We start from the raw sequence: 27762 nt of genomic DNA, 5'->3' as shown, positions 1-27762 counted from the left end.
TCCAATTTATGGACATTTTATGCACATATTCCTATAAAGAACAGCAGTGTATCAAATCATTTATATCTTTCATAACATAGTTGAGAAACATCTTCGTACAAAGTTTGGCTAAAATAGCCTGAAACCTAAGATCTGATTAGTGAATGAAAAAATACAATATTGTTTTGCCTATACATGACTTTTCATGTTTTTTTGTTTATAACTTCATCCTGGTGTCCTTAACAAAGGACATCATAAAATATGAATAACATTTGAATAACATTTTCTTGAATAACATTTTCTTCCCTCCATTTGTTTATTATGCTCCAACCAATGTAATGTTTCTCAGGAGGATATCATCATTGGGTTATAATATAAATTGTATAATTTAATCTCTCTGGTCTGAAGCCATAAATACAAGTACAAATACAAGTTTAACTAATATCTGCAAAGTGATTTTTACAATGCAACACAAACAAAGTGATCTTTACGCTGACAGATGAACAAATTTAAATAATTTTCAAGGAACATAACTGGTGAGTTTAAAGACAGCAAGATACAGAGACAGTAAAGTGAATCTTAACGGAACAAAAAAAAAAAAAAAAGAGAGACTTTTATTTTGGAAATTACGTGTTGCTCATCAGCACGTCTAGTTTTTTTTTTCTTTTTTTTTGGGCGGGCGTTTCTTCTTCACGCGCAGCACCGAGGAGGAGGAGGAGGAAAACAGAAAATGGCGGACGGTGTTGACCACATCGATATTTACGCCGATGTAGAAGAGGAATTTAATCAGGTTTGGATTACTCTCAACACCTACACTTCACTAATAATACATATTTACGTATGGTACGTACAAATTGAAAAGAGCTTCACAGAAACGAGCCGCGCTTTCTTCTCCGGGGATTCACTAGCGCGTATGCTAACTCTAGCAGCTAACTAGCGAGCAGCGTCTGTGTACACAGCAACATTAAGATTAAGTCGGTTACGTAGCTTATTTTTTTGTAAAGGTATCTAAATAATATCTTTAATGTGTTGGTATTTGGATTTATAGCGCGTGTTTTATTGCGCGAAACCGAGTCAGTCGCGGCGCGCGCGTTCATTGTTTGGTCTCGTGCGGCTACAGCAGGCCGAGCGCGCGCACGATGTCGCTTCTTCCGGACGCTTAAGAAAAATTAATCTAAAACATATAGTAAACATATTCACAGATTGCCAGATGCTCTTGAACGTGCTTGTAAAATGATGCAGGTTGTACTTTCTCTCAGTCTTAAAGTTGGTACGTTTGTTTTAATAACATGCAAATTAGCTTCGGAGTTCAAATCAGGTCATCAGTAAATCTGATTTTATTTGTAATTTACGAACATTTGCATTTAAAGGTGTCATTTTTGTGTGTGTTAAAGTTTTATAATGCATTTTTACTTTATTAATACACTTGTAATAAAAAAAAATGTAACATTTATTCTAAAAAGTATCCTATAATGCATAATATATGCAGTTTGCAAAGTTGTTAATCAAAAAAAAGATATGCATGTTTTTTAACCGCCTTATTTTTTATTCTACTGCATGTTAACTATGTCAGAAGGTAGCAAATTTGCATAATCCCCACCTTCCCGCGAAATATGATCACTCTGACCTGCCCACAAACACTTAGTGTGTTTACATGTCGTTTTCAGCCTTACTGTGCATTGCAACACAGCTGCTACACTGCACTTCAAATAAGTGAATAATAATAATCAATGCAATAAAACTGCAGTTGCATCACTTTAAATACCACATACAAAGTTTAAAGGGTTAGTTCACCCAAAAATGAAAATTATCTCATTAATAACTTCTCCCTCATCTCGTTCCAAACCCATGAGACCTCCGTTTATCTTCTAAACACAGTTTAAGATATTTTAGATTTAGTCCGAGATAGGGCTGGACGATAAGGCCAGATTTTATATCACAATATATTTCTTAATTTCGGTCTATACGATATAATTTCGATATCGATATGAACGATATAAAAGCCTCAGAAAAACTGCCAATAATGCCCATGATTTCACATAGAGCAGCTGTTACTACACAGAGCCGTTGTAAACTGAGAAGATGCGCCATTAAAATGAACATGGATTTGCGCCGCTTCTCAGTTTGAGATGTATTTAAATCTGTTGTAGGGCACTCCGACACAATATCAAGACACTTTAAAATACCATATGACCCGTTCTTTACGAAAAATGTATTTTTCTAAAATAAGGCAAGGTAAGTTTTATTTATAGAGCACACGTTTAACACAACAGTAGTTGATCCAAAGTGCTTTATAATAAAAATAAATCAAAAAAGAGAAAGAAAATGAGAGAGGAGGAAAAAAAGACAATAAATGAAAAAAATAAATCATGTTAAAAATGATTTGTGATGCAAGCAAGCATTAATCATTTTTATTTAATTTATGTACCAAATAACAAATAATGTGATTTAGAAACTAATAAATAATAAATTGACAAACAAAATTTTATAATAATAATAAATAATAATAAAATGACAAATGGCGAAGTTACTGAAACATTAACATGGGAACTGATAATATAAAAAATATACTAAACTAATAAAATAAAAAACCTCAGATTTACTAAAACTTACTAATATTAAAATCAAAACAAAAAATATTTTTCTAGTTATTTAATAATATAAAGGTATTTTATTTAACTAATGTATTTAATTTCTACAAAGGATTTATAAAAAAATCTAATCTAAAATAACTACAAATCTCAATGATACTATCAATAATATTATCTCAGAGATACTAAAATAACACCGGCTCATGGTCGAGACGCCTGTCCTTGTGAATATTTCTGAAAGGTGTGTTTGTCTCTCTGCTTCCACAGGAGTCAGACTATCCAGTTCACGAGCAGATTGACCTGTATGATGATGTCATCTCACCATCTGCCAACAACGGGGACGCACCTGAGGACCGAGATTACCTGGACAACCTGCCTGCGCCGGGAGGATCCGAGGGGAGCAAAGGAGCGCCGCCGAACGTCGTCTACACCTACACCGGCAAACGAATCGCTCTGTACATCGGCAACCTCACATGGGTCAGTTTTCTACCTCTACAAAACAAAATGCGTTGGCATTGAGTCACAGTGTAAGGGAGAAGCAGTTCAGTGTTCATTTACCGATGATGTTGGGATTTTTTCTTTACAGTGGACCACTGATGAAGATTTGACCGATGCTATTCGCTCGGTAGGCATCAATGATGTGCTGGAGATCAAGTTTTTTGAGAATCGGGCAAATGGCCAGTCTAAAGGGTAAGTGGAAACCAAAACCCATTGTTGATGTACAGACCAGCTCTCCTTTGGCCCTCAGTTACGCAGACGACTTCTCATGCTCTCTGTGCTCCACAGGTTTGCTCTGGTCTGCGTGGGGTCAGACTCCTCCTCCAGGAAGCTGATGGATCTGTTGTCCAAGCGGGAGCTACACGGACAAAACCCCATCGTCACCCCTTGCAACAAACAGTCGCTCAGCCAGTTTGAGATGCAGTCGAGAAAAAGTGAGACTGCAATTCACAGAAAACAAATCTATGGATTGAACAGTTAATTGAAATTGCTGTTTTTTTTTACGGTCAGTTTCTGTCCACCCAGGCACACAGTCTGGTCAGATGTCGGGAGAGGGGAAGGCTGGTCCTCCAGGTATAGGCGGTCGCAGTGGCTTCCCTCTTGGCAAGAATCGAGGACGCTTTCCCACCCCTCCTGGCCCCGGAGGAGACCGCTTCCCTGGACCTGGTGGACCCGGAGGACCCCCACCACACTTCTCAGGTACGAGGCTTTATAAACAACAGCTGGTGGCGTTTTGCCCCATTTTGTGACGCCCTAAACTGAGAGTTATGAATGAATTGCAGTGGGTTTTTAAGTTGATAAAGATAATCATCAGTGAAAAAATACAGTATGTTTAAAAACAATCAAAATAAAACACTTACTGTATTTTCCAGACTATAAGTCGCACTTTTTTTCACAGTTTGGCTGGTCCTGCGACTTACAGTCAGGTGCGACTTATTTATCAAAATGAATTCGACATGAACCGAGAGAAAACATTACAGTCTCCAGCCGCCAGAGGGCGCTCTATGTTGCTCAGTGCTCCTGTAGTCTACACTGAAGACATAGAGCGCCCTCTCGTGGCTGTAGACGGTAATGTATCTCTTGGTTCTAAATAAATGCGACTTATAGTCCAAAAAATGTTACTAAAATTCTAAATGATAAAATTAAAGCGCATACTAAAAAAAAGTCATATTCAAAATAATGTTAATTTATCATTTTTATTATGATGCGTTTGTGTGTTACTGTGTCATGCAAACAATCAATATCAGATAACTTTGTGCATGCAAACAATTGTTTTTCAGTCATTTAAATATTAACTTAAAATCTCATGGGGACTCGTAATGATTTCGTTTGCAGGTATGCAAGGCCCGCCGCGTCCTCCCTCAGGCCCACCTGGGCCTCCAGGACCCCCCGGGCCCCCTCCACCTGGACAAGGACTGCTGCCGCCCCTCGGAGGTCCTCCGAACAGAGGAGACCGGCCTCCTCCACCCGTCATGTTTCCTGGTCAGTTTGGTCAGCCTCCTATGGGACCGATGCCTCCGGGGCCGCCTCCACCTGGATATGGGCCTCCCCCGGGCCCCCCTCCACTTCAGCAGGGTCTGCCCCCTCCAGGACCCTTCCCGCCCCGTCCTCCTGGTCCCTTAGGACCCCCGCTTGGCCTCGTGCCTCCACCACACATGCAGGGACCCCCGCCTGGAGGTCCACCGCCCGCCCCTCACGTAAACCCGGCCTTCTTCCCTCCGCCCGGAAACAACAACATGCCCTCGTCTGACGGCAGGGGCCCTCCGCCGGGGGACATGTACGGCCGCCCTCCTCCATACGACAGAGACTATGGCCCTGGCGGCAGGTAAGAAACACCTCACTTCACTGTTTCAGTAATAAACGAATCTCTTTCAGCCTGGAACTAGCTTATCCTCAAGATCAGTGTGTTTCTCTGAGCTCATGCTTTAGATGATAAACTGTGGAGGTTCTTTCCCAAACACATGAACACACACACAGCAGACCAGAGGTCAATCAGCGATGCGATGAGAGACGGCGTTGATGGACGGTTGAATGGAATACAATCCAAAAAAAACTGTAATATTAATACTGAAGCCTGAAGATGCATGTCATCAAATTCAGACTTGATTTGAAACAATGTCACTCAGTAGAACACGCATAAACGAAGAAATACATTTGTTTTTGGAAACGTGCTGCACATTAATTAATGCTAAGACAAATAATATCTATTGTCATTTCGATTTTTTTTTTTTTTTTTTTTACTCTGAAACATGCAGCACATATTGACTATAACAATACTTTATTATTTGATTATTAATTTTATACAGATTTGAATCACCTAAAATCATGGTAAACTTTACAATAAATTTTTTTGTCTTTGAGGTTTGGTATTTATTATTAACTCCAGGATCGGAGGTTATTGGTGGCCTCCGACTGACGCTGAATCTCCTCTCTGGCCTTTCTTTAGTAACTTCAGACCCCCTGTAGTATGTGGCTTTGAGCCCTGGATAAACGAGGGCTTGGTTGATGTGAAAAACTCTGGCCAGCTCTTGCACAATACGAGTGAACAAGGGTTAGTGAAGTAACCGTCCGCTGACCCCAGGACCCTTCGCTCAGGCTTGAGTGTGTTCTGAATGCATCGAGTGTGTGCCGTCTCTGCAGTGACCTGATGAGTTTTGGGTTTTCTAGTGATGCTCCGAAATAAATTTATTGAAATCGAAATTGAGGTTTTCATTTAGCCGAAAAATTAAGCCAAAAATAAAGTATAGTTAAGTTTGGGTAGTTAATATTTTTGCTGTTTAGGGTGTCTTGTAAAGTTCTTTGGTAGATGGATATATATCAATTATTTTTTTTTTTTTGTAAAATTAGGATACTATTATAATTGTAAATATTTTTATTTTCTGTTCATTTTAATTTTTTGTAATCTAGTTTAATTTTTTTCAATTTTTCTATATAAATTAGTTTAGTTCATTTTCGTATAATTGAGAAACTTTTATATTTTTCAGTTTAATTATTATTATTTTCCTGTAAAAAGTTAATTGTCTAAAGTTTATTTTCAGGTTTAGTATTTCTAAGGTAAACTTGAATGAAAAATGGTGCTTCGGCATCTAGATGAAATTTAATTTGATTTATTTAAATGTATTTATTTTTTATTTTATTTAGTTAAAATGTATTTTATTTATAGAAACAATGTTTTTAAATGTTTTAGGTTCAATCTCAGTTAACCATAATAACGTGATTTCATAATATTTTGGTTTATCTAGTTTTCACTAGTTTTAACATGCTTTGTGATTCAGCACTAACGGCACTGCTGCTCTCTGTGTGAAACTGGAGCCTGATGTGTTAGTGTTTTATTCAGATTTATGCTTCATTTTAATGCATCTGCTTTTCCTCTTGTAGGGACATGGATTCGTCTCGCGCTCCTCTGAGCGAAGCTGAGTTTGAGGAGATCATGAATCGTAACAGAGCGATCTCCAGCAGTGCTATCTCGAGGGCAGTCTCCGATGCAAGCGCAGGTGTGAAAACACTGATATAAACACACACTCACAGCCTGAATGTTTAGTTTGGTTTGTCAGGTTGTAATTAAATGCTCTGTTTTTGCAGCTGATTACGGCAGTGCTATAGAGACTCTGGTGACGGCCATCTCTCTGATCAAGCAGTCGAAGGTTTCTGCCGATGACCGCTGTAAAGTCCTCATCAGCTCGCTGCAGGACTGCTTGCATGGAATCGAGTCCAAATCCTATGGCTCTGTTTCAGGGTAATTTAATATTAAATATTTAAGCATCTTTAAATAAGTGCACATTGTTTTTTTGGGGTGTTTCGGCGGGTCTTGAATTAATTTGTATCAAATATAAGGCCATAAAAGTCTTAAATTGCATAAGAAAGTCTTAATTATGATTTCAGGAGGTTTTAAATTTTGGGACGGAAGGACCAGAATTGCGATATGGCTTAATGTGACAAACTTCAAAAGGCTGTGATTTTATTAAATAAACACAAGCGCTGCGCCTTTCAGAGTCCATTGTTGCACTGATTTGAGTTCTGTTTCTCAAATATACATAACTCCAATATATTTGAGTAATATTTCTGCCATTCCGAAAGCGCCATCTGCTGGCGTAGAATGAATATGCGTTTTCAATAAGCCTGTTTTATTTCTAGGAACCTTTAGGCTATTTTTTATTGTGTGTATATACAGCTAAATGGAGATTGCCGACATCGTCTGAAACTGCAGTCTCCAGTATTGCAGGAACACAGTATTGGGGTTGTTCATGTTCAGACCAATGTGAAAATCGACCCATGTTTTTACCCTGCAAACACACAGAGCTTTAGAGGATGCATAATCATTTTTGCATGACCTTTCATCCAAGTTAAATGTCTTTAGAGATCACTTTTCTGCCGATGTAACCAAAAGCATGCTGGCAAGTAAAAGTCAGGCATTGGATCCAAATAAGAATGTAATAAGGATTTCAGCACCCTGGTAAAATATTAACCAATAGTGTCAGACGGGAAATTTTTTTCCTACTAAATTCAGTTCGATAAGATACTGATTGTCTGATGAATCTTTCAATCTAAAGCAATGCAATGCATGAAATATTTTACATGCAAAGACAGCTGCATTACAAAATTATTAATGTATTTAAAATCTTGTCATGCATTGCAAAATCTGATATTTTGATATTTAAATGCATAAAATAGTTTTGTAGTTCATGAAAATTTGCAATGATTTAAACGTTCATTTTGAATGCTTTTTTTTTTTTTTTTTTGCATCCGTTTTCCTTTGCACCAAATAATTTTGGAATCCATCAATTTAGCGGTGTATCAAATAATATACCAAAAAATAAATAAATGCATGCATGTGAAATCATTTAATTTATCGCAAAATTTTAGTCATTTAAAATATTTGATGCATTGCAGACATTTTCATGAATTCCAATTTGGTGCATTGCAAATTTTCACTAATGCAAAATGATTTGATGCATTACAAATGAATTTCATGTGTTTTCATATTCTCTTCAATGCTTTTCAACCAGCAGCAGACGGGAGCGGTCCAGAGAGAGGGACCACAGTCGCTCTAATGAGAAGCGTCACCGCAAGTCTCGCAGTCGAGACCGCCGCGAGGACTATTACAGGGAGCGCAGCCGCGAGAGAGACCGCCATCGTGACCGTGACCGCGAGAGAGACAGAGAACGTGAGCGGGAGTATCGCCGTTAGTTGGAGAGGAAGGTGTGTATCCTGTTTGTCTCTGTCTTTCTCCCCTTCTCTTTCAGGATTCAGGTGAGCATGCTATTGCAGAGGTCGGGATCACAGGTATGTGATCAGAAACGGTGAGTCATGGAACTTCTACAAGTAAAGTCATTTATTTCCCTACAGCTAATCAATTTTTTGTTTTTCTTTTTATTTTACGAATTTAGCGTAATCTGAGTACTCTATTTGAAACGTGTGTACCTGGTCTTGTGCAATATCAGCTCCAGCAACCACAAACTGTTTCGCAATTGTGTTGATGTTAACCAGTTTGTCTTTGAAAGGATTGTGTATTGCAACGTTTTATAAAAAAAAAAAAATAGATTTGCATTTTAAAATCCAGGTTACTGCACTTTGTCCATTTTAACTGAGAGTTGCTGCTAGTTTTTAGACCATGCCAAGTTTGTCAAACAAACATTTCCTTTATCATATTTTGCCTAATTGACTAAATGTTTGCCAAGAAATTGAAATTGGGATGCATTTCATGTCTATCGAGTTGTGGTTTTGAAATCTATATTTCAACCTGTGACCATAAATGTGTGGAAAATTGGTTGTAGTTGGATGAGAGAAAATGAATGTTTTTATCCCACATTGAAATGAGCAAAATCATGTTTGTCAGATTGTGTATTGACATTCCTGTAGACAGAGATGTTGTTGACACAAAATTGGTTGTCTTAGTGTTTAGTTCCTCCATTGATTTATGAAGAGCACATGAATGAAAGCCAAATTGATCTGCTTTGGCATCTAAACCATGAAGCTGTAGTCTTATGTCAGGTTCAGTTGTTTTGTGTCTTATGATTCAGTACATTTTAAGAAAACCCATTCTGAATGTCCTCTGTCCGAGCAAGTTAAATGTGTTTTTACTGTGAAGGGTCATTTTGTGCATCCTACTAGTATTTCAGACTCTTATATGTAAGTTTTTAGTAGCTAGTCAAAGTTTTGCATCTTAAAAGTTCATTTCTTATCAGAATTTGACATTCCTCGGTTCACATCAGTTTGTTATTCATTTATTTTCTGTTTATGTAACGACCTCTTAGATGCAAATATCTCCTTCAGTGCTTTATGAATGGAGAAGAACTGCTATATTGCTTTTCCAAAGGAAACGTGAACTTTTTTTAGCATTTCTATACTGTTTTTTTTTATTCTCTCTAAACACTGGTGTTTGTATTGATTTAAGTTTGATATAATATGCAACCGATATTTAATAAATATTTTCTAAATCATTATTTGAATTAATGCAGCACACGTCCTCAGTTCAAACCCTGCTGGTCTGATTTTAAAGACTGTCTAACCTGTTGCTTCATGGCTTTGCTGTGTGACGGTTTCCTACAGGCTAAATTTGTATGTAACTGCTGAGGACACTGTAATATCATGTGATGCATTGTGATTGACCTCACATACACAAGATTTATAGACACAAAACAATAAAACTTAAACTGCAACTCGGGTTTAGCAAATGGATTGTAAATGCACAGCTGCATTGTCAATTTTGTTTTATGTAGTTCTGGCAACCTGTGAATCTGGCTAGCCCAAAAACTGCCAATTATTCAGGTGGTTGTTTTTGTTTTATTTTTATTTTCTCTGTATTCTCAACTGTACAACCTATATTTGAAGCAACACCAATCAGGGAAAGACAGCTGTGCATTTTATTGATTTGTTCCTCGGTAATAAATTCAGACATTGTTGCACTTTAAACATGATTTTTCTTAAGTATGATTATTAATATTATTTTTAGATCAGGCTAGAGATTTTGAAGAGATTTTTATGCACCGTTAAGGATTTGAAAGCATTTACTCCAAGCCTAGAGCCCTGTTTCATGGGATTTATTGGGATTTTTGGATGTAGTGCCCATCTGTCAGGAATTCCTCTGCAGAAATGATTGTTTTCCCAGATCATTTATATAGGTTTTTCTGAAGTAATGGTTCCTTTTCCTCTGTTCAGTATTGTGCTTTATAAGATGCTGTCACAGGATTGGACAAACTTGGGTTTTTGTTATAGTTACAGATATAAACTGTAATATATTTGATGAATTCAGTGCAAGAAATACCATATGTCTAGTTAAAGTAAAATTGCTAATATTTCTTGTACCAAAATGGGTTGAGATCCCAGTGAATATAGTTATAGTTAGACACTAGCTCATATTTTAATCAGTGCATTTTATATTTAATGTCCATTTCTCATATGACTAACAGGGCTAAAGCAGAATTATTAGTTGCTTAATTGTCCAAACCTGTGCACTGTTACTCGAGTGTCCACTGAACCACTAGAATCATCTACAAACCTAATTTTTAGTTCAGTAGAAACCGTGCATTAACTAATGGTGAGCAATTATAAACCAATGCATCCTAAAAATAAAGGTTTCTTTGAAATTTTATTTGAAATATGGATTTATGGTTTCTTTGAAATATGGATTTATTGCTTGTTCTCAGAGGTACAGTGGACACTGTAAATTTTTATGTGCTTTACAAATTGTCTACGAGTGGAATATTAAAATTCAGTATGGTTCCTGAAACTATTATAGAAAATACAGGCTAATAGTTCTAGTTTAGTTTAATTGTAATTGAATGAGTTAAGTTTTTAATCTTAAATGATTGGTTGATAAAGGAAAATTCAGTAAAGGGCTATCTAAATTAGTGTTGTTACGTATATGTATGTATCTTGGCAGATTACCATGTGTAGATGATCAAGTCACGAGTTCTTGACCATGATTGAAGGATTGTTTTGACCATGTAACATTTAAATGTTGTTTTTACACGTTTTAGATGCGCTGTTTCATTCGATTATAGATATGAAGTCTGCAAAATGAGCACGAATGAGTGATTTGAAGTAATTTACCTGTGACATTGATTTTGTGCAACAAGCAAAAAAACAAGGTAACCTTGTTTGAAATCATAAGAGATCATACATGTTTTCCACTTACTGAAACAAACCAATCAACCAAAATAATGGCAAACCGGTATCATCATACAGGGATTTGTATGCAATATAAATTGCATGTCCATAACCTCTAGTTTTACAGATCCAGCTTATGCATGCACTCTTTCTGTTCTTCAGTGCAGTGTGATTTCAGTTCTTCTTGTTCCAAACCTTCATAATTTTCTCTTTTATTGAACACCGAAGGAGCCGTTTTGCTTAAATGCAATGCTAATAAATGAGTTTTTAGAATCTCTCTTATTTATATCTCGTTGAAAGTACAGATGCTGATTTGTATGGATTTGTTTTGGTTGATTGATTTCTCAGTGGGACTAAAAGCCATACATTTTCCTATGACTCTACTAATGCATATTTTGCCAGTTGGTTAACTCGTATGAAATACAGTTTTGATGTGAGATATTGTGCGTTTGGGTACTATAAAGTTTGTCATTGTCATGGAAGAATGAAAGACATGGTTAATTGCTAATAACAATTTTTAAAAGAACATTTTCACCCAAACAAGAAACATTGGTGCAAAATGTACTGTCCCTCATGCCATAAGATGTAGATGAGTTTGTTTCTTCATAGATTTGGAGAAAATAAGCATTGCATCAGTGTCTCATCAATGGATGCTCTGCAGTGATTGGGTGCCGTCAGAATGAGTCCAAACAGCTGATAAAAAAAATCACAATCCACACAACTACAGTCCGCCAGTTAACATCTGGAGAAGACAAAAGCTGCAAGTTCATAAGAAATAAATCCGTTATTATGCCATTTTTTAACTTCAAACCATCACTTCTGGTAGATAGATTTGTTTTCATTTCACAAGACATTAACTGATGGACTGTAGTTGTGTGGATCAGCTGTTTGGACTCTCATTCTGACGGCACCCATTCACTGAAGCGCATCCATTGCCGAGTAAGTGATGAATCTAATCTAATGAAGAAACAAACTCTTCTACATCTTGAGATCAAATTCGATCAATTTTCAAAGTTGGTTTAGTCCTGTAAGAGTATTTTCTGAGTTGTGGTGTTGAGTACAGTACGGTGTTTAATAGTTGTGCATGCCAATGTCTTTATGATTTGTGTCGTCCCTTCACACTGTATTCATGCACTGATTCCAGGGGCTTGTTTCAAATACAGTGATTTTTAATGAATGCATTTTAATGTTGTACCATTGTGAAACAATTTATATTTTTAAATGATACTTTAGATGCTTACAGTAATGGTAATGCAACGTTATGCCCCTTAGTTTGATGGTGTTAAACTGAAAAGTTGCATGCCTGTGTATGTCTGGGACGGTCTGAGCGTGTGTAGATGTAGAGGGCAAAAGCAACTATGTGTGTTTCTGGGTTCTGTGCCCCAAAACAAACTGCCACCTTCGTTTTGACACCTTTCAGCTGAACGCAAGAGGAGGAGGAGAGACGTCAGGAGCAACGTGGATTCATCCCACCGCGTCACGGAGAGCGCCGGACTCCGGACACACTCTACAGTTCTGTAAAATATGATACACTCATTCTTAATTCCTGACAGCTCTTTTATTTTTTACTTTTTATTTGGAAGTAGCTGTGTGCTAAAGTCAGTTCAGCAAAAGATAATTTTTTGCCTGCTTGTTCGAAACACAAAAAAACTTTCCGACTGCTATAATGTTGTAAATTGTCAGTTAGCTAGATTTGTTTTTATAGCATCCTCTTTTTGGTTTCATGTTTCATCCCTTTTCCCCATCTTCCAGTATAATGTTTGTAAGTGTCTCTTGCCTTGATTATTAAATAGAATCTGTGTTGTAATAAAGTGTGTACTGGGGTTGTTGCTTGTTTATATTGTGACGAAATTTATAACTCTTTATTTATTGTTCAGAATTGCACATTTCCGAAACGTGTCCTACTTGAACATCAGATTTGATTTAAGAACCACGTTTCAGGTTTTTTGACATCTTAACTTTTTATAAACCATGTGCCTTTTCCAATTTTAATCCAATTTTGGGGTTATAATTTAATTTGTGAAGTATCTGTAATTCCTGTTCACATTTTAAATGATGTGCCAATTCATACAGTGTTTACATTTTATCATTGATTGTAATTGGAGCTCTACAATTCAAATCTAAAACATGCTCAATTTTTAGTGTTTAAATCAGGTGTGTTTAGTAAATATGATCCAGTTCAAAAAAATTGCATTTGTAATGTCTATCTGACATCCCTGCCCATGTGTGCATTGCTTTGTGAATATATCTAATCTTCGTGTGCGTGTGTATATAGAACATTTTATAATTTGTCCCTCAATAATAATCTGATTCTGCAAGATTTAGAAGGAACAGTTCACCCAGAAATGGAAATAATGCGCTATTTACTCACCCTTAGTCCATCCAAGATGTACATGAGTTGTTTCCTCATTAAAACAGACTTGGAAAAAGTTAGCGTCAAATCACATGCAGAATATTATTGATAGTTTGAAATTAAAGCACGTCTTGATTGAATTTATTCTTACAGGATTGTAGCATTTCGCTTCACAAGATGTTAGATGAGGGACTGCAGTGCTGTGGATTAATTTAGAGGTTTTCTTAAGATGCTTGGACCCTAATTCTGACGGCACCCATTCACTGTAATGCAATCCCAAAATTCTCCAAATCTGTTCCCCATGAAGAAACTAAATCTTCTATATCTTGGATGTCCTGAGGGCGGGTACATTTTCAGCACATTTGTATTTTTGGGTCAACTATTTCAGTCAGCTTTTATAGCTTTGTGAAAAATTTGGTTCATTGTACAGACTTTCCAATTTCTGAACTTGTAAAAAGGTCAGCTTTTAAATTTCTCTGTTTGTTAGTGATGTAATGAGCATCGTTTCAACATGCAAGGGTATCACTGCTTAATGTAAATATTCAAAGTACTTTATTCTGAAACTTTGGATGCATAAAGACATTTGAGAAATGTACTTTTGGGTATTTGACGCATGACATGACCTGGTCTCTGCATCTGATTGGATGAAAGATTAATGTTAATGTAACCCCAGTTGCTCACTTGAGGCCTGTGTGTTTGATGCTCAATCACTGTATCTGTAGTAAGTTCAGTGTTGGAGTATTTCTAGACGTTCTTCCAACTGCATCCTCTGATAGTGAAGTGGACAAGCATTGACGTGCGTTTCTGTGTCATCATAACCATCTGGACTGAGAGGTAAGTCCATTTAGCCTTAAAAAAATCCTATAAATATTGATACACTTGTGTATTTTGTAGTCTTGTTTTTGTAGCCCAGAGCTTTGCAGCTTGTGCTTACAGCTAAAGTTTATTCAGGTCTTGCTGTTAGTTGCATTTTGCACATTGAAGCAGTTTGTTCCACGTATAGCCTATAATTATTTGCACTAGATTCATGACTGATGTGGGCTACCTGATGTAATATATTCATATTATTATTATTATTACAGAGTATTTTTGCCAATCAATAAATTATTTCACACTAGATTTGTCTTTTTGTTTTGTTGTCCCCATACACGTTTTCTAAATATAAAGTTCTAATGCGTGCAATTTTAAATGTTTTAATGATTGCTTCCAGTAATTCTGAAAGTGGTTTCCAGTCAGGAAAATTGAATTTAATAGACTTTTGGTATATAATGGTGTATAGATGAGTGAAGTGAATAAAGAACTGTGCTTATGTAACTCTGAATGGTCGCATGAGGGCGCCACTGAAACTTCATACATATATATATATATATATATATATATATGTTTAACTGATTCAGTGACATGATTTGACTCGCAGAGGTCATGTTTTATTGTGAACTGAGTGCCTTATATTTGTTGAAACCTGATCTCTGGATATGGATCATGTTAACGACTGCACAAACATTGCATTTTTCATAATATCTTTACAAAACACAAGTTTTTGTTTTTTTTAAAGATGCTGTTCAAACAGGTTTTAGCGTTGAATTCTTACAGATCGTGAGTGGGATAGTTTGGGGAAGTATAGTCTTGAGGGTGTAATGAAAATATGGGTGTGAACATTGTTGCTGAGATCATGTTCCTCTGCTATTATTACACCGAGTAAATGCACATAAATAGGTGTCCATACTTGTGGTTCATTATGTGCATGGCTGAACACTACACGTTGGGCCTGCAGTAACTGGTCTGTCATATCTCTTCGTGTAATCTGGTAACTTTGTCTATTGTGATTACAGCAATTGTGCTTCCTTAAAGTTAGAGCACAGGTGTGTTCCTCAATAGAAGATCATCTCGAATGAAACGCCCTCGTTATGAAGCACACAGTTGACCTCCCTTGAGAAAATAGGTGCTAAGAACATTTCACTAAGTTCTGATTGTTACTGAAAATATTACTTCAGAATGTTACAGTTTTTTTTATGTTTAGAAACTACATGTGAATGTTACTTTGAACAGTTTTATTCATGTTACTGGAACGTTGAACCAACCTTGCCACAACATTCTCAGAAGAAAATCAGAAAAGTTTCATGATGCTTTTGTGCTAACATTTTGAAAATGTTATTAAAGATCAGATAACATTAAAGAAGCAACAAAGAGTAGCATCAATAATCAAACACATTGCATTACACCAAATAATTTTTTTAAAGCAATGTCATATGCCCCCTCCAAAGCTTCTGTTCTCACCCACCGAGCTCGATGGTCGTCATGTTGTTTAGAATTCCATTATGACTATCAGGCAAGTCTTTTGCATTGTTGTCTTCCAGTTCTCAGTTTATCTCAGATTGTTCGGCATGCAGACAACGCAATGGAAAGAAAAGAACAACCTCGTTCAGGCAGCAGACTGTCTTCAGATTAGATGAGAAATGTGCTTTTGAACAATGCAACATACGTTCCTCCATTAAATCTGTTAATCATTGTGCTTTATGAATGACTTTTATGATACGTTAACCTATTCAGTAACTTCACTGCTAACGGAGTGTTTTCAGAACTTTATGGCAAGTTTCATGAAGTCATGAAGTTTCAAGACTCATGAAGAAATGTTAGGAACATTGATAGAATGTTATCTGGTCTTGAATTTAAAAAAAAAAATTCTTATGTCATATATCTTTTTTTCTGAAACGTTTTAGTTGGATTTACATTTATGCATTTAACCGATGCTTTAATCCAAATACTTAATTCAAAGGCCATATATATATATATATATATATATATATTTTACCAGTTGGATGTTCACGTAATGGCTTTTACGTCACTGCTTGATTTAGAACGTTCAGATAATATTTGAATGTTATTTTCCCGCAAAATATAAAATAGAATGTTCCCTTGTCGTTCGTATGAGAAGATTTCTTAAAACATTTTAAAAGCCGGATATTAGAGAGAACATTCAAAAATAACATTTTCATAAACGTTCTTAGAACTTATTTTTGTTAGCTGGGGTTTCAAGTGCAAATTTATTGTATTTCCTTAAGAGGTTAAAACAGTTTGAACAAGTTATTATGGAAAAACTGAGTTATGCGAGGAATAATAAATGTCCTGTTGAGTATTTGATGCAGATTCATTATTTAATCTAGGTATCCAACAACACATTAAAGATCTGTTTAACACTCCTAATCTGTCAGTACTGAAAGACACTGTTTTTTTCCCCTCAAAAAACCTATGGATTTTTCTCATGCAGTGCTGATAAGGGAAAAACATTAAAACCTACTAGCCCTGAATGAGGAAGTGCACAGCCGAAGGCAGATGTAGGTGTATTGAGTGGTTTTGTCTTGGATACACACCCAGTTCATACACATGCTTGTGTCTCCAGAGGCGCGGTCACTACAGTTCTGTGAAGCGCGCGCACGCGAGAGAGAGGGAGAGACGCGCTGTAGCGGCTCGGAACATCTTCACCCGGCGTGATTCATCTTCAAGGTAAGGCGAGATATTCTGCTTTCTTCTTGTTAGGAGCCAAATGTAGCTTCACTTCTCAGTCCAGAATGTACCGTTATGAGAGAAAACGCCTCGCGGTTCATTAACGCATCCTTGATGAAGAGAATGTGGACAATGTTAAAGCTTCACGGTCTGGATGCCTTCACGTGTGCTTTGAAACCCGATTGAGGGTGTTTCGGATCTGGGTTCTTGAAGGTTGAATGATGGGAAATACCTATAGACCAGGAGCAGCTCTCAAACCTCCTGTAGTTATACAGGACGAGGCATTTTTGTTGCATTCCGTTGGCGGTGCGTCATACCGGCGTCTCTTACCGCTGAGTTTTAGGATGGTGTGTAAGAAGTAGAACTTTGAACATCAAAGCGTTTAGTTCTGGCTCATTTTGAACAGCCGAACGCGTTCTGTGCGCGAGGCAGCGGCTTGCGACGCGGGTCTGTCAGCGGAACTCTGGCGAAACGGACGCTTCATCAGCTGCTGTCACTGAATAATCCTAGTGGTGGTGTTTCTTACTGTCTTTTCTGGTCACATCAGTGTTTAAATGCGAACAGCCGTGGCGGGAGAAGCCGAGAGATCGCGTGAGCGCGCGCAGCTCCAAAAGCTTCAGTTCAAATGTTACAGTGTAGCGCAAATGATTCTCGAACCGCGCGTTCGAATCTTTCTTGCTACATTGTTGCACTTAAGCGTTAATCTTTTCCGGGTTGTATTGATTTCAGAATCAATTAACTTTTTATATATATATATATATATATATATATATATATATATATATATATATATATATATATATATATATATATATATTTGCTAAACAATTACATCTAACTATAAATGTCCTAAGCATGTTGTTTTAGAAGGTTCTCTGAACATTATGGTATAAAGTAATAGCTTTTAACAAATGTTATACGACCTTACAGCCAAGGTTTCAGGGGAAAAAAAAGTTCCTCGAGCGATGTATAGACCTACATAATGTTTCTGTGCTAACTTTCTGAGAAAATTATTAACTTTGAACAAGTCTTCCATTAATGTGAAAAAAAAAGTTTCTTGAATAGATGTATAAATGATGATTTTGTGCTAATATTTTGAGAATAATATTAACTCTGGACAGATCTTCTATCAAAAACGTTCCCTGATAACTAGAGGCATGCCAGTGGGTTCATAGACTCACAGCATGTGCATAGCACTTTTCAACCTTACAGAGCTAAATATGACGCCTGGACCTGGCCTTGATACTGATACTGCTGGAGACAGACAGATAGAGAGAGAAAGAGAGATAGATATGGCCATCTCCAGACAGATAGTGAGCCGTGTTTGTGCTACCCGCATGATGCATGTGTCATTTGGAACCAGTTTTTTTTTTTTTTTTACAATAGTGTTGCATGGAGGGAGTTTCTGAACTAGGCTTGTTGAAGAGTAGATCTATGTGTATTCTTTAGTTTGGTCCGTGCACTCCATCCGATCACACGCCAGCAGTGTGAGATCAGAAGGAGAGCTGAAGGCCAGGATGTTGAGATGAGCGCTGGTTTGATGATCAGCAGGCTTTCATAGGTCATACTGAGAGCGAACATTTACACACATGAATCTGTGCTATTCACAGCATCAAACAAACCAGACATAAATCTGGCCTCGACTCTGTGAAGGTGTTTCAGAGTGTGTTGTTGTGTGTGCATACATGACCTGAGCAAAGAAGGTCAGATTCAGCTTTCATTTACACAAAATCAAAGACTAAAACCTAAACTTGAACCAGAGTTAGTATTGTTAACCAACTGAAGCTAAAACCAGAAAACAAAGTAAAAATAACTTAATATATAAAAAAAACTATTTAAATGATATGTGAACCAGGGTTATATATAATTAAATTAATTAAAACTAAAACCATAACTAAAATAAATAAATATAAAGATACTAATTGAAAACTGTAAAAATGAAAGTTGAACTAAAATTTTAATAAAATGTAAAATAAAAAAATTAAGTTTATATATATATATATATATATATATATATATATATATATATATACATTTTTTTTAAATCATACTAAAATGACAAAAAAATACAATTAAAAACTTTATATATATATATAAAAAAACTAATTAAAAATATTAGTAAAAACTACAGTAATGTTTACATGATACTAAATAAGACTTATTTAGTTCCTTCAGTAAGTGTAAACCTGGATGGCCTGTAGTTATGAGCTGAGGATATAAATCCAGTCCTAGTTTTATCATTGCACTCATGCAGCAACTTCTATTTTTACATTACACACTTCCTCTGTTCTCTTTTGACTCATAATAGAGTTTGTAGTCATTTTAACGGTGTATTTCCCTCTGGACTGCATGGGCTATAATTAATGTGACTTCAAACTGCTATTTATACTACAGGCCTAATTATCCAGAACCACGACTGACAGAAACCTACACTAACAACCCACTGCTGCCCTATTAAACAGGTCAATTATTGATTTTTATTTATGTATTGAGAATAGCGCCACAGTTGTTCTTTCATTCAACTCGATGTTAACTTTTTCTGAACTCACAAGTCAGATTGTTAAAGTACAAAACTTATAAAATGTCGAGTAGATTTTTCTTTATTTTTAATTATATAGTCTTCGCTTAACCATAATTATGAGCAATATTGTGACACCTCAACCAATTGTCATAAAAACATTTTTTTTTTTTTTTGTGAGTGTCCCATATAAAACACATGCCTCAGTTTCTTGTAGAAAAATGTTCCTTGAAAGTGATGAATGTGCATGTATTTATGTAACACAATAAATCCTTAACCTCAAACAGTGGTGCTTGCTCTTCTGGATGTAGCCCAGTTTCATCTTTAGTGTCTGAAAGTGCTAAAATTTTTCAGGATTTGATTATTTTGACTCAGCTGATTTCTAAGAATGTGACCGTAACCTCAGGACATGGCAGTCGTATTAAGTGAAGCGTTTGTCTGTAGCCTCAGGTGACTGTTTCTCTTTGTTTTCATGTCTGGAGGCATCTTGAAGCGCTGCATTCTCTGAAGTCAGTCTGTTTAGGGTGGATGGGTGAGGCTGTGCTGTGAGCCCAGGATGTTGTGCAATTTCCTTTGGCATGACGTCAAGTTGATTTCTTTTTTAGAAAGGATTTAAGACCATCCCTAGCTGTACTTTATGATTAACCCACAAAAACTATTAGGTTTGTACATACTGATTAGTGAACAAAAACAACATTTTGGTGGTTAATTACTTTAAGATTAGTGCATGAAAACACAATTTTTACTTGGTGCACTAAAACATTTTTCCATATTTTAAGAATAGTGCATGAAAATATTTTGACATACTTTAAGATTAGTGCTCGAAAACAAATAGTGTATCTAATTAGTGCATGTAAACAATATTTAATATACTAATCAATGCACAAAACAGCATTTTACATACTTTAAGATTAGTGCACAGAAACATTATATAACTAGTGCAAGATAACATTATTTTACATGCATTAAGACCAGTTCCCGAAAACAGCATTTTTAAACTGATTAGTGCACAAAAATATAAATACTTTAAGATTAGTGCACAAAATCATTTAAACACACTAAGATTCGTGCACAAACGTCTTACACACTTTAAGATTAGTGCACTAAAACATTTGAACATTTTGAGATTAGTGTACAAACATTTTAAATACTTTGTGAAAACCACATTTGACTTACTTATTAGTGCACGAAACAAGGTTTTTACATTTTCTGAAGAAAAAGCAAGTGTTTGTCTGTGCCTAAGTCGTCTGTTGTGGGCCGTTGTTGAGGAGTTGCTAAATTATTTAGGGTAGTTTTAATCAGCTGGAATATGAGGGACAGTAATAAAGGTGGCTTTATTGTGCGTGAGTTTCTATTGAGATGACATTATTAGCCGTCTCTTCATGTACATTGGCAGAGTGTTGGAGTGATGCATTAGGAAAGATGTTAATAGCAATCTGCTCTCAGGGATCTCAGAGGCAAATCATTGAACACACACACGCACACACACACACACACACACAAACACAGTGCTGTAATGTGTCTAATGGCAGTGAATCAACATGCCTACTATGAGTAGTATTTGCTCAGAACCTCTGAACTCTTGAACTTACGAAAAATGAATGTTTGTTTAAATTTATTGCCGTATAAAGTTTATAGCAGACTTGAGTAAATCAAATCCATTGCTGCTTTTTTCCTACTTGCGTTTTCCCTCCAAAATGATGTCACATCCTGGTGAGTGATAAAGTTCTGACAGTCAAGCAGTTTGTTCTTATGTTTTAAAAGGATATTTCCTTTGGTGATACATTTGCAGAAACATAAATCAGCAAAGAAAAAAAAGATCTAAATGTATATCAAGATTATTGTTAATTTGGAGTAATATTTTTTCCCCATATAATTGTTTTTATTAATATTTTTAATGTTTTAATTTTATAAAAAATATTTTCCATTGTAATTTGATACTTTTTACTATTTTTTGTTTTGCTTGTTTGTTTGACATTTTTAATAGTTTTCCTATTTATATGTGTGTATATATAGGCCTTGTTATTTTAAGTAATTTTTAAAAAGTAAAACTAAATTAAAATGAGAAAGGTGGCTTCGGCAACCAGCTGAAATAGGGTTTTTATGTTTTAATAACATTTATATTCATTTTAAGTAACAATTTTTTAAATTTAAAATTTTAGTTTCAGTTTTAGTTAACTATAATAACTATATTCTGACAAGAAGAAAACCATTAAAAGCATCTCTTAATTTATTTATTCCATTTTAGCCTACAATTGTTTGCCCCTGAAATATTTTTATACTTATTTCTATATTTTATTGTAGTTCTTTGACTTTCTGCCTGTTGTACTTAATGAAATTAATTATAAAAAATTCTAACAGGATGGAAAGTGAATTAGGAGACTCCCTAAATATTGATTTACAATTAAACCTTTAATTAACTGCATGACAAAAATAGCATCTGCCCAAACCCAAAACGATATCTCATTGTTCTCAGAGGTGTCACATTGTTATAAAACACATGCATATGATTTCCATGTTTAAAAATGGCAAGTGAAATTTCATGAAAGTGATCTCAGGTCAGTCACAGGTGTCAGGAATCATCTCATGGGACATTTACTTGTTTCTCCTTCACAAGTTCAGACCAGTCGTTCAAGATGTGCACAATTTTTCACGTTTTCTTGTCTTTGTTTTCTCCTGTTTTTGCATTTTGCATTATCTTCCCCTCCATTTCCAGTTTAGGGTCAGTAAGATGTTAAAATACTTTTTGAAAGAGTTTCTGATTTTTATCAAAGCTGCATTTATTCAATCAAAAATACAGTAAAATTAAGAAATATTATTGTTATTTAAAAGCACAGTTTTCTATGTGAATATCTGTTAAAATGTAATTTATTTCTGTGATACAGCGCTGTATTTTCAGCATCATTTCTCCAGTCTTAAGGGTCAAATGATCTTCAGAAATCATAATAATATACTAATATCCGATTAGCAATGTTGAAAAGAGTTGTGCTTCTGGATATTTTCAGGATTCTTTGAATAAAAGTTTGAAAGAACAACATTTATCTTTTAGAACATTATAAATGTCATTATTCTCTTTTGATCAATTTAACGCATCCTCCCTTAATAAAAGCATTGATTTCTTTGTGAAAACACACACATTTCTGAATGAAGTATCTCGGTAGATCTGAAACCCTCTTCCTGTTGGGGTAGATTGTTTCCTGTGGATACACTCAACTTCTCGGCAGATAAAGTTGCTCTCGTCTGCACTTCCTGTAATTCAAGTCCAAATTAAACCTGACTGTTGTGTTGTGGTGTTCTGTATCAGGACTGGATCAGATCGCAGCTGGAATATAGCTTGTATCTGACACTGCATAATAAATCACTGGTGTATCTGACACGTGTGTTTGTGTGTGTGTGTGTGTGTGTGTGTGCGTGTCAAAGCCGTGTTCGTGTGAGTTTACGGTCCATGGGTCACCTGTTTGTTCTCTGGATGCTGGTACACTGCTGAGAACTGAGTGTCAGATTTGGGGAATTGACTTCCTTTAAGAATTGAATGGAATCTACAGGAAGTTGAATTTAGTGCATTGCGATTCAAGGTATTTGAGCAAAATTGCACAAAGTTTAGTAGCAAAATGAAAATGAATTATTAATTCAGACGGGATCATGTCTTTGCAGAATGTTAATCAATTAATTTCTTTGTGTGAATGTGTGTAAATCAGAAACCACTTTTTGTGCTTTATGCATTTATTTATTTATTTTCAGAATTAGTATTTTTTATAGATTCTGTTTATTTCCATTTAAATGGACAATGTTTTAATTTTTATTAATTAAATTATTTTGTATTAATCAAACACCTGTCTAATAATTAAAATCATGAAAATAATTAAACAAAAATTTTAATTAAGCTTTGATAGTTTGTTTCAAATTTCAAAGCTTAATTTAATTTAATTCAAGAAATTAATTGATTTCATAAAAACAACTTAATTTATTATTTTTAAAAGAAAAATAGTGGCTCTATGATTATTTTTGTGTATTTATTATTATTACTGGTTCTCAAATGAATGAACAAAATTTTTTTTACATCTTAATTAAATGACTTTTTTAGTTTTGTCTGTACAGCAAAGATTTGCAATAAAAAAAATTGACCAAAATTTGAGTGATTATCCCTTTAAAAATGAAGTTGTAATAATATTACATATTGTTATTATTGTTGCAGTACATTATACTGAAAATATTTGACACAGTTTCTTCAAGCTAAACAAGACTTTTATTTTGACGGTTTTCTGTGCAAACCTTTGTTTCTGTCTGTATATGATACATAACTATATGTTTTTTTCTTTCTCAAATGAAATGCTGGTCATGTGACTCTAAGAGCTGCTCTGGAGATGTAGTTAATGTAAAAACACTGCCAGCGTCACACAGTTCAGTATGTGTGGTAAATACTTTCCTTTTCAGCCAATGCACATTTGCCTAAAGCTCTTCAAAACAGAGCCTTATGCAAAACCAGGGTGAACTTGAGGCGTTTGGATCTGTTCCTCCTCTAACTGCAGCTTCTGTATCCGTGCAGGAACCAGGATGTTGTTTCTGCTGCGGTTCAAAGCAGTTTAACATGGTTTATTCCTGAAAACCTTTAGAAACCTGAGGAGGAAACTGACGTACTTCCAAAACTATGTTCCAAAAATCTAATGTTTGAAGTTGTTATTCAAAACATAAAATAAATAAATACTTTTAAGGATGCATTGAATTGGTCAAAAGTAACAGTAAAGATATTTATAGTGTTACAAAACAGTCCTATTTTTCCTATTCAACAAAGAGCCCTGAAAAATAAAATGAGTCACGGTTTCCACAAAAATATTCATCGGCACAGCTGTTTTCAACAATAATAATCTTAAACAAATATTAATGAAAAGATTTCAGATGACGTATAAATCTCAATTTTGAAAAATTTACCCTTATGACTGGTTTTGTAGTCCAGGGTCACATAATATATATATATATATATATATATATATATATATATATATATATATATATATATTAATAATAATAATATTATTATTATTATAATTGCAGTACATTATACTAAAATATATTTGACACAATTTCTTCAAGCTAAACCAGACTTTTATTTTGACAGGTTGCTGTGCAAACCATTGTTTTTGTGTGTATAGCTTGAAGAAATGGTTTCAAATATATTTCAGTATAATGTACTGCAATAATAATAATGGTTATTATTATTTAGATTCTGTAAACCACTGTGGTCAACTTCCTTTGTGTTTATTTGTGCAATATAAATAAATAAAATAAAATGAAATAATATATTTATTTACATTTATATATTTGTATGATAATTTTTTAAAATAAATAGTATACTTATGTATTTATATTTATTAGTTTATATGTCGTTATATAATTAACATATTTACATCGTATCATCCATAGGAATGAATTGATATTTTTCTATATAATATTGTGCATTGAAATGAATTGACCTGAACGAGCTCCAGCTGAAGCAGTCATAACAAACCTCTTCAGAGTTCATTGGGTTCCTGATAAGAAAGTTTCAGTTGTTGTTTCTCTTTCAGACGTCAGTCTCTGAGTTTGTGGATGGCCTGTGACCGGAGGTGTGTGTGTGTGTGTGAGAGCAGGGCTTTCAGGTGTTAATCCTCTCTGACCCGCAGCCGTTCGTCCTCTCCTCGTGTTATCTGTGTGATCGTGTTTGGGACAGATGAGAATATGTGGGACTTGTATCAGTGATGTAACAGCTGGCAGAGAATATAATGAGACATATATCACTGCCACTGGCCTTGATTTACTTCACCCTCATATAAAAACATTTCAGTTATATTTATTTAATTAATTGTATTTATTTTATTTATTTATAACATATTTACTTTTGTTCATATATGCTGACAATGGTGTCTTTGAAATATTTATGTATTTCTCATTATATATACATAAGCTAAACATATTTTTATTTGTTATGGAGGAAGGAAATTTATATATTTTATATAATATTAATCATACAATTATTATTATAATAATAATATAATCAATATTAATCATTATCATTATTACAATTATGGAATTATTTAAAAAAGATATAGTTTATATATATATATATATACTTTTTTTTTGTAAATATCCATAACTGAAGCTAAAAGAATGATAGAATATTTATTTTTATTAGTTACGGTGGAATAAAAAATGTAAAATTATATATCAAATTAATGTTGTAATATGAAGATGCTAGTATTACTATATAATTTTTTGTTTAAAATATATACAATGTTTTTTAGTTAATAACTTCATTATTCCTGTGCAATGTTGTCTTGTTGGTTGTTGTAGAGAACGTAATCAAGCACATGTCATTAATGAAACTGAATGTATCCAGGATAAACGAGTCTAGATGATGTTTTATTAGCCGTGTTTGCCAAGTCAAACATCACTGATCACTCTTCTATCACTCATGCAAGTGTTAAACAAACACCAGCACCAAGTGTGTGTGTGTGTGTGTGTGTGTGTGAACAGAAGCATGATTTCAGCTGCATGATTAGAAACTTTCTTAGAGACTCGAGGGCTTGTACAGAATCACTTAGCAACACATTACAATCGAGTCAGAGCACCTTTGCAAACGCAAAACAGTAACTATGAAGGGCGGAGCTTAGGAACGGATCAGATCGCTTTCTAGTAAGTCTTTATTAGTGTCTAAGTGTGTCATGAGGAAACACTAGAGCCGGTCGACTGTATTTTCCCAGATGACAAAGCGTCCTTTGAGAGGAAGCTGAGCGTGTTTTGACTAGTAAATCAGGTGAATCAGCTGCTTATCCTCTCTCTCTCTCTGTGTCTGTGTGTCAGTATTCGTCTCTCGCTGTCATCATGGCCTCGATCTCGGAGTGGTACGCGGGGAAGAACGTGCTGATCACCGGAGCCACGGGCTTCATGGGGAAGGTGCTGATGGAGAAACTGCTGCGCTCCTGTCCAGACGTGAAGGCCCTCTACATCCTCGTCCGGCCCAAAGCGGGTCAGTCTATGTCCGAGCGCGTCCAGGACATGATGAAGTGTAAGGTGAGACCTCGCCATGTGTGTTTGTATCTTTTTTATATGCATTCACCATCCTTCACATTTTCTGATAAGATAAAATTAAAATGGCAATTAATACATTTTAATTCAGTAATTTAGGTATTTGCGCATCAGTATGACTTTAAAAAGTCACTGCTATTATTCAAATTTTCTAATGATTATTATGACTAAATAATAGTAGGGATGTAACAATTCACTCATCTCACGATTAAATTTTTTTTTTTTTACGTATTGCTTGGACAAAATGCTGCATGATTCCTTGTGAAATTGAAATATAATTCTATAATAATATACTAATGTCGCACTTGTATATCATTGCTCTTTTGTTGGTTTTTATTGCTTCTTTTGACCTCATTTGAAAGTCGCTTTGGATAAAAGCATCTGCTAAATAACACAATTTAAATAGAATGTAAATAACAAAACTAAACTGAAATGTTAAAACAAGCCCCAAATCAAATAAATAACACACATAAAATAAATCTCTTCGTATAAACAAAATAAGGCTTTGCATGTGCTCTTTCCATTTAACATTAGAGGCAAACACTGCATTTTAATCATGATCCAAACAAAGATGATGCATGCATGCAACATGAGCAGTTTTTAGATTTGTATAATTTTGAAATTTGAGGCAAAAACGGAATGAATTTGACTTGAATAAAAAATAAATAAATAAAAAATATCTGCATGAAACAGAAACAGCAGACGAGCTGAACGAGACGCAGATCCACTCTCGTACAGCAGGTGGCACTTAAAGCGTTTCCTTGGTTACCGCTGTAAACAAAGCAGCGCTGCACTTATGAACTTTAGTGTGCATTATTCAGAGGCAAGATGAACAGAAAAAATACCATCTAAACTTTTCTAAAGACAGTAAGGTCCCCTCAGACATGCATTCATATAAACTACTACACCTAAATTAATCGCGGTTTGTTTAGCATCTGAACTGATTTGAATCGTCACGTTTGAATCTATTTTTTCTGGTTAATCGTTACATCTGTAAATTGTTTAAAAAATATCTACGATTTTTTTTTATTAAAATATATTAATACAAAAGCTAATGATTCTAATTATTATTGTTACATAATATAATAATATTGTTGTTGTTGTTGTTCTTATTATTTCAGTAGCATTATGAAAAATACAGAATAAAA

At 35.0% G+C, this 27762-nt stretch overlaps 2 protein-coding genes across 6 annotated transcripts in view; both read left to right on the top strand.

Annotated features, from left to right (window-relative positions):
* The first annotated feature begins 628 nt into the window (after positions 1–628).
* LOC113048501 (cleavage and polyadenylation specificity factor subunit 6) lies at positions 629–12984 on the top strand. Of its 4 annotated transcripts, none has more exons than XM_026210357.1 (10): positions 629–769; positions 2838–3047; positions 3157–3260; positions 3357–3502; positions 3594–3767; positions 4404–4893; positions 6447–6562; positions 6651–6804; positions 8078–8267; positions 12598–12984. In XM_026210357.1, exons 1-9 carry the CDS (start codon positions 710–712, stop codon positions 8253–8255), a joined length of 1632 nt encoding a protein of 543 aa, XP_026066142.1. In that variant the 5' UTR covers positions 629–709; the 3' UTR covers positions 8256–8267; positions 12598–12984. The 4 variants fall into 4 exon arrangements, with proteins under 4 accessions (XP_026066142.1, XP_026066141.1, XP_026066140.1 ...); XM_026210356.1 differs by having other exon boundaries at positions 8075–8267; XM_026210355.1 differs by having other exon boundaries at positions 3579–3767.
* Positions 12985–13233: 249 nt separating this feature from the next.
* LOC113048510 (fatty acyl-CoA reductase 1-like) overlaps positions 13234–27762 on the top strand; it is a 33833-nt gene continuing 19304 nt past the window's right edge. Inside the window, exons 1-3 of one of the 2 annotated variants that reach the window (XM_026210371.1) lie at positions 13234–14364; positions 16931–17034; positions 26390–26599. In XM_026210371.1, coding sequence (XP_026066156.1) covers positions 26411–26599 — 189 coding nt within the window. In that variant the 5' untranslated portion in view covers positions 13234–14364; positions 16931–17034; positions 26390–26410. Of the gene's footprint in view, positions 14365–16930; positions 17035–26389; positions 26600–27762 lie in introns of those variants that run through there. The other variant, XM_026210370.1, reaches the window with a different exon arrangement.

Source organism: Carassius auratus, chromosome 29, assembly GCF_003368295.1.
Source record: "Carassius auratus strain Wakin chromosome 29, ASM336829v1, whole genome shotgun sequence".
NCBI classification, from domain to species: domain Eukaryota; kingdom Metazoa; phylum Chordata; class Actinopteri; order Cypriniformes; family Cyprinidae; genus Carassius; species Carassius auratus.
Note: the sequence above shows the minus strand (reverse complement) of the source record. Positions and strands in the feature narration are given on the sequence as shown.

What these genes read in the sequence shown, in the direction of transcription:
- LOC113048501 (XM_026210353.1), top strand. Translation starts at nt 710, where the DNA reads ATGGCGGACGGTGTTGACCACATCGATATTTACGCCGATGTAGAAGAG. An exon ending in GACTATGGCCCTGGCGGCAG is followed by an intron (nt 4,894 to 6,446) that starts GTAAGAAACACC and finishes TTCCTCTTGTAG; the next exon opens with GGACATGGATTCGTCTCGCG. An exon ending in TCCTATGGCTCTGTTTCAGG is followed by an intron (nt 6,805 to 8,074) that starts GTAATTTAATAT and finishes CTTTTCAACCAG; the next exon opens with CAGCAGACGGGAGCGGTCCA.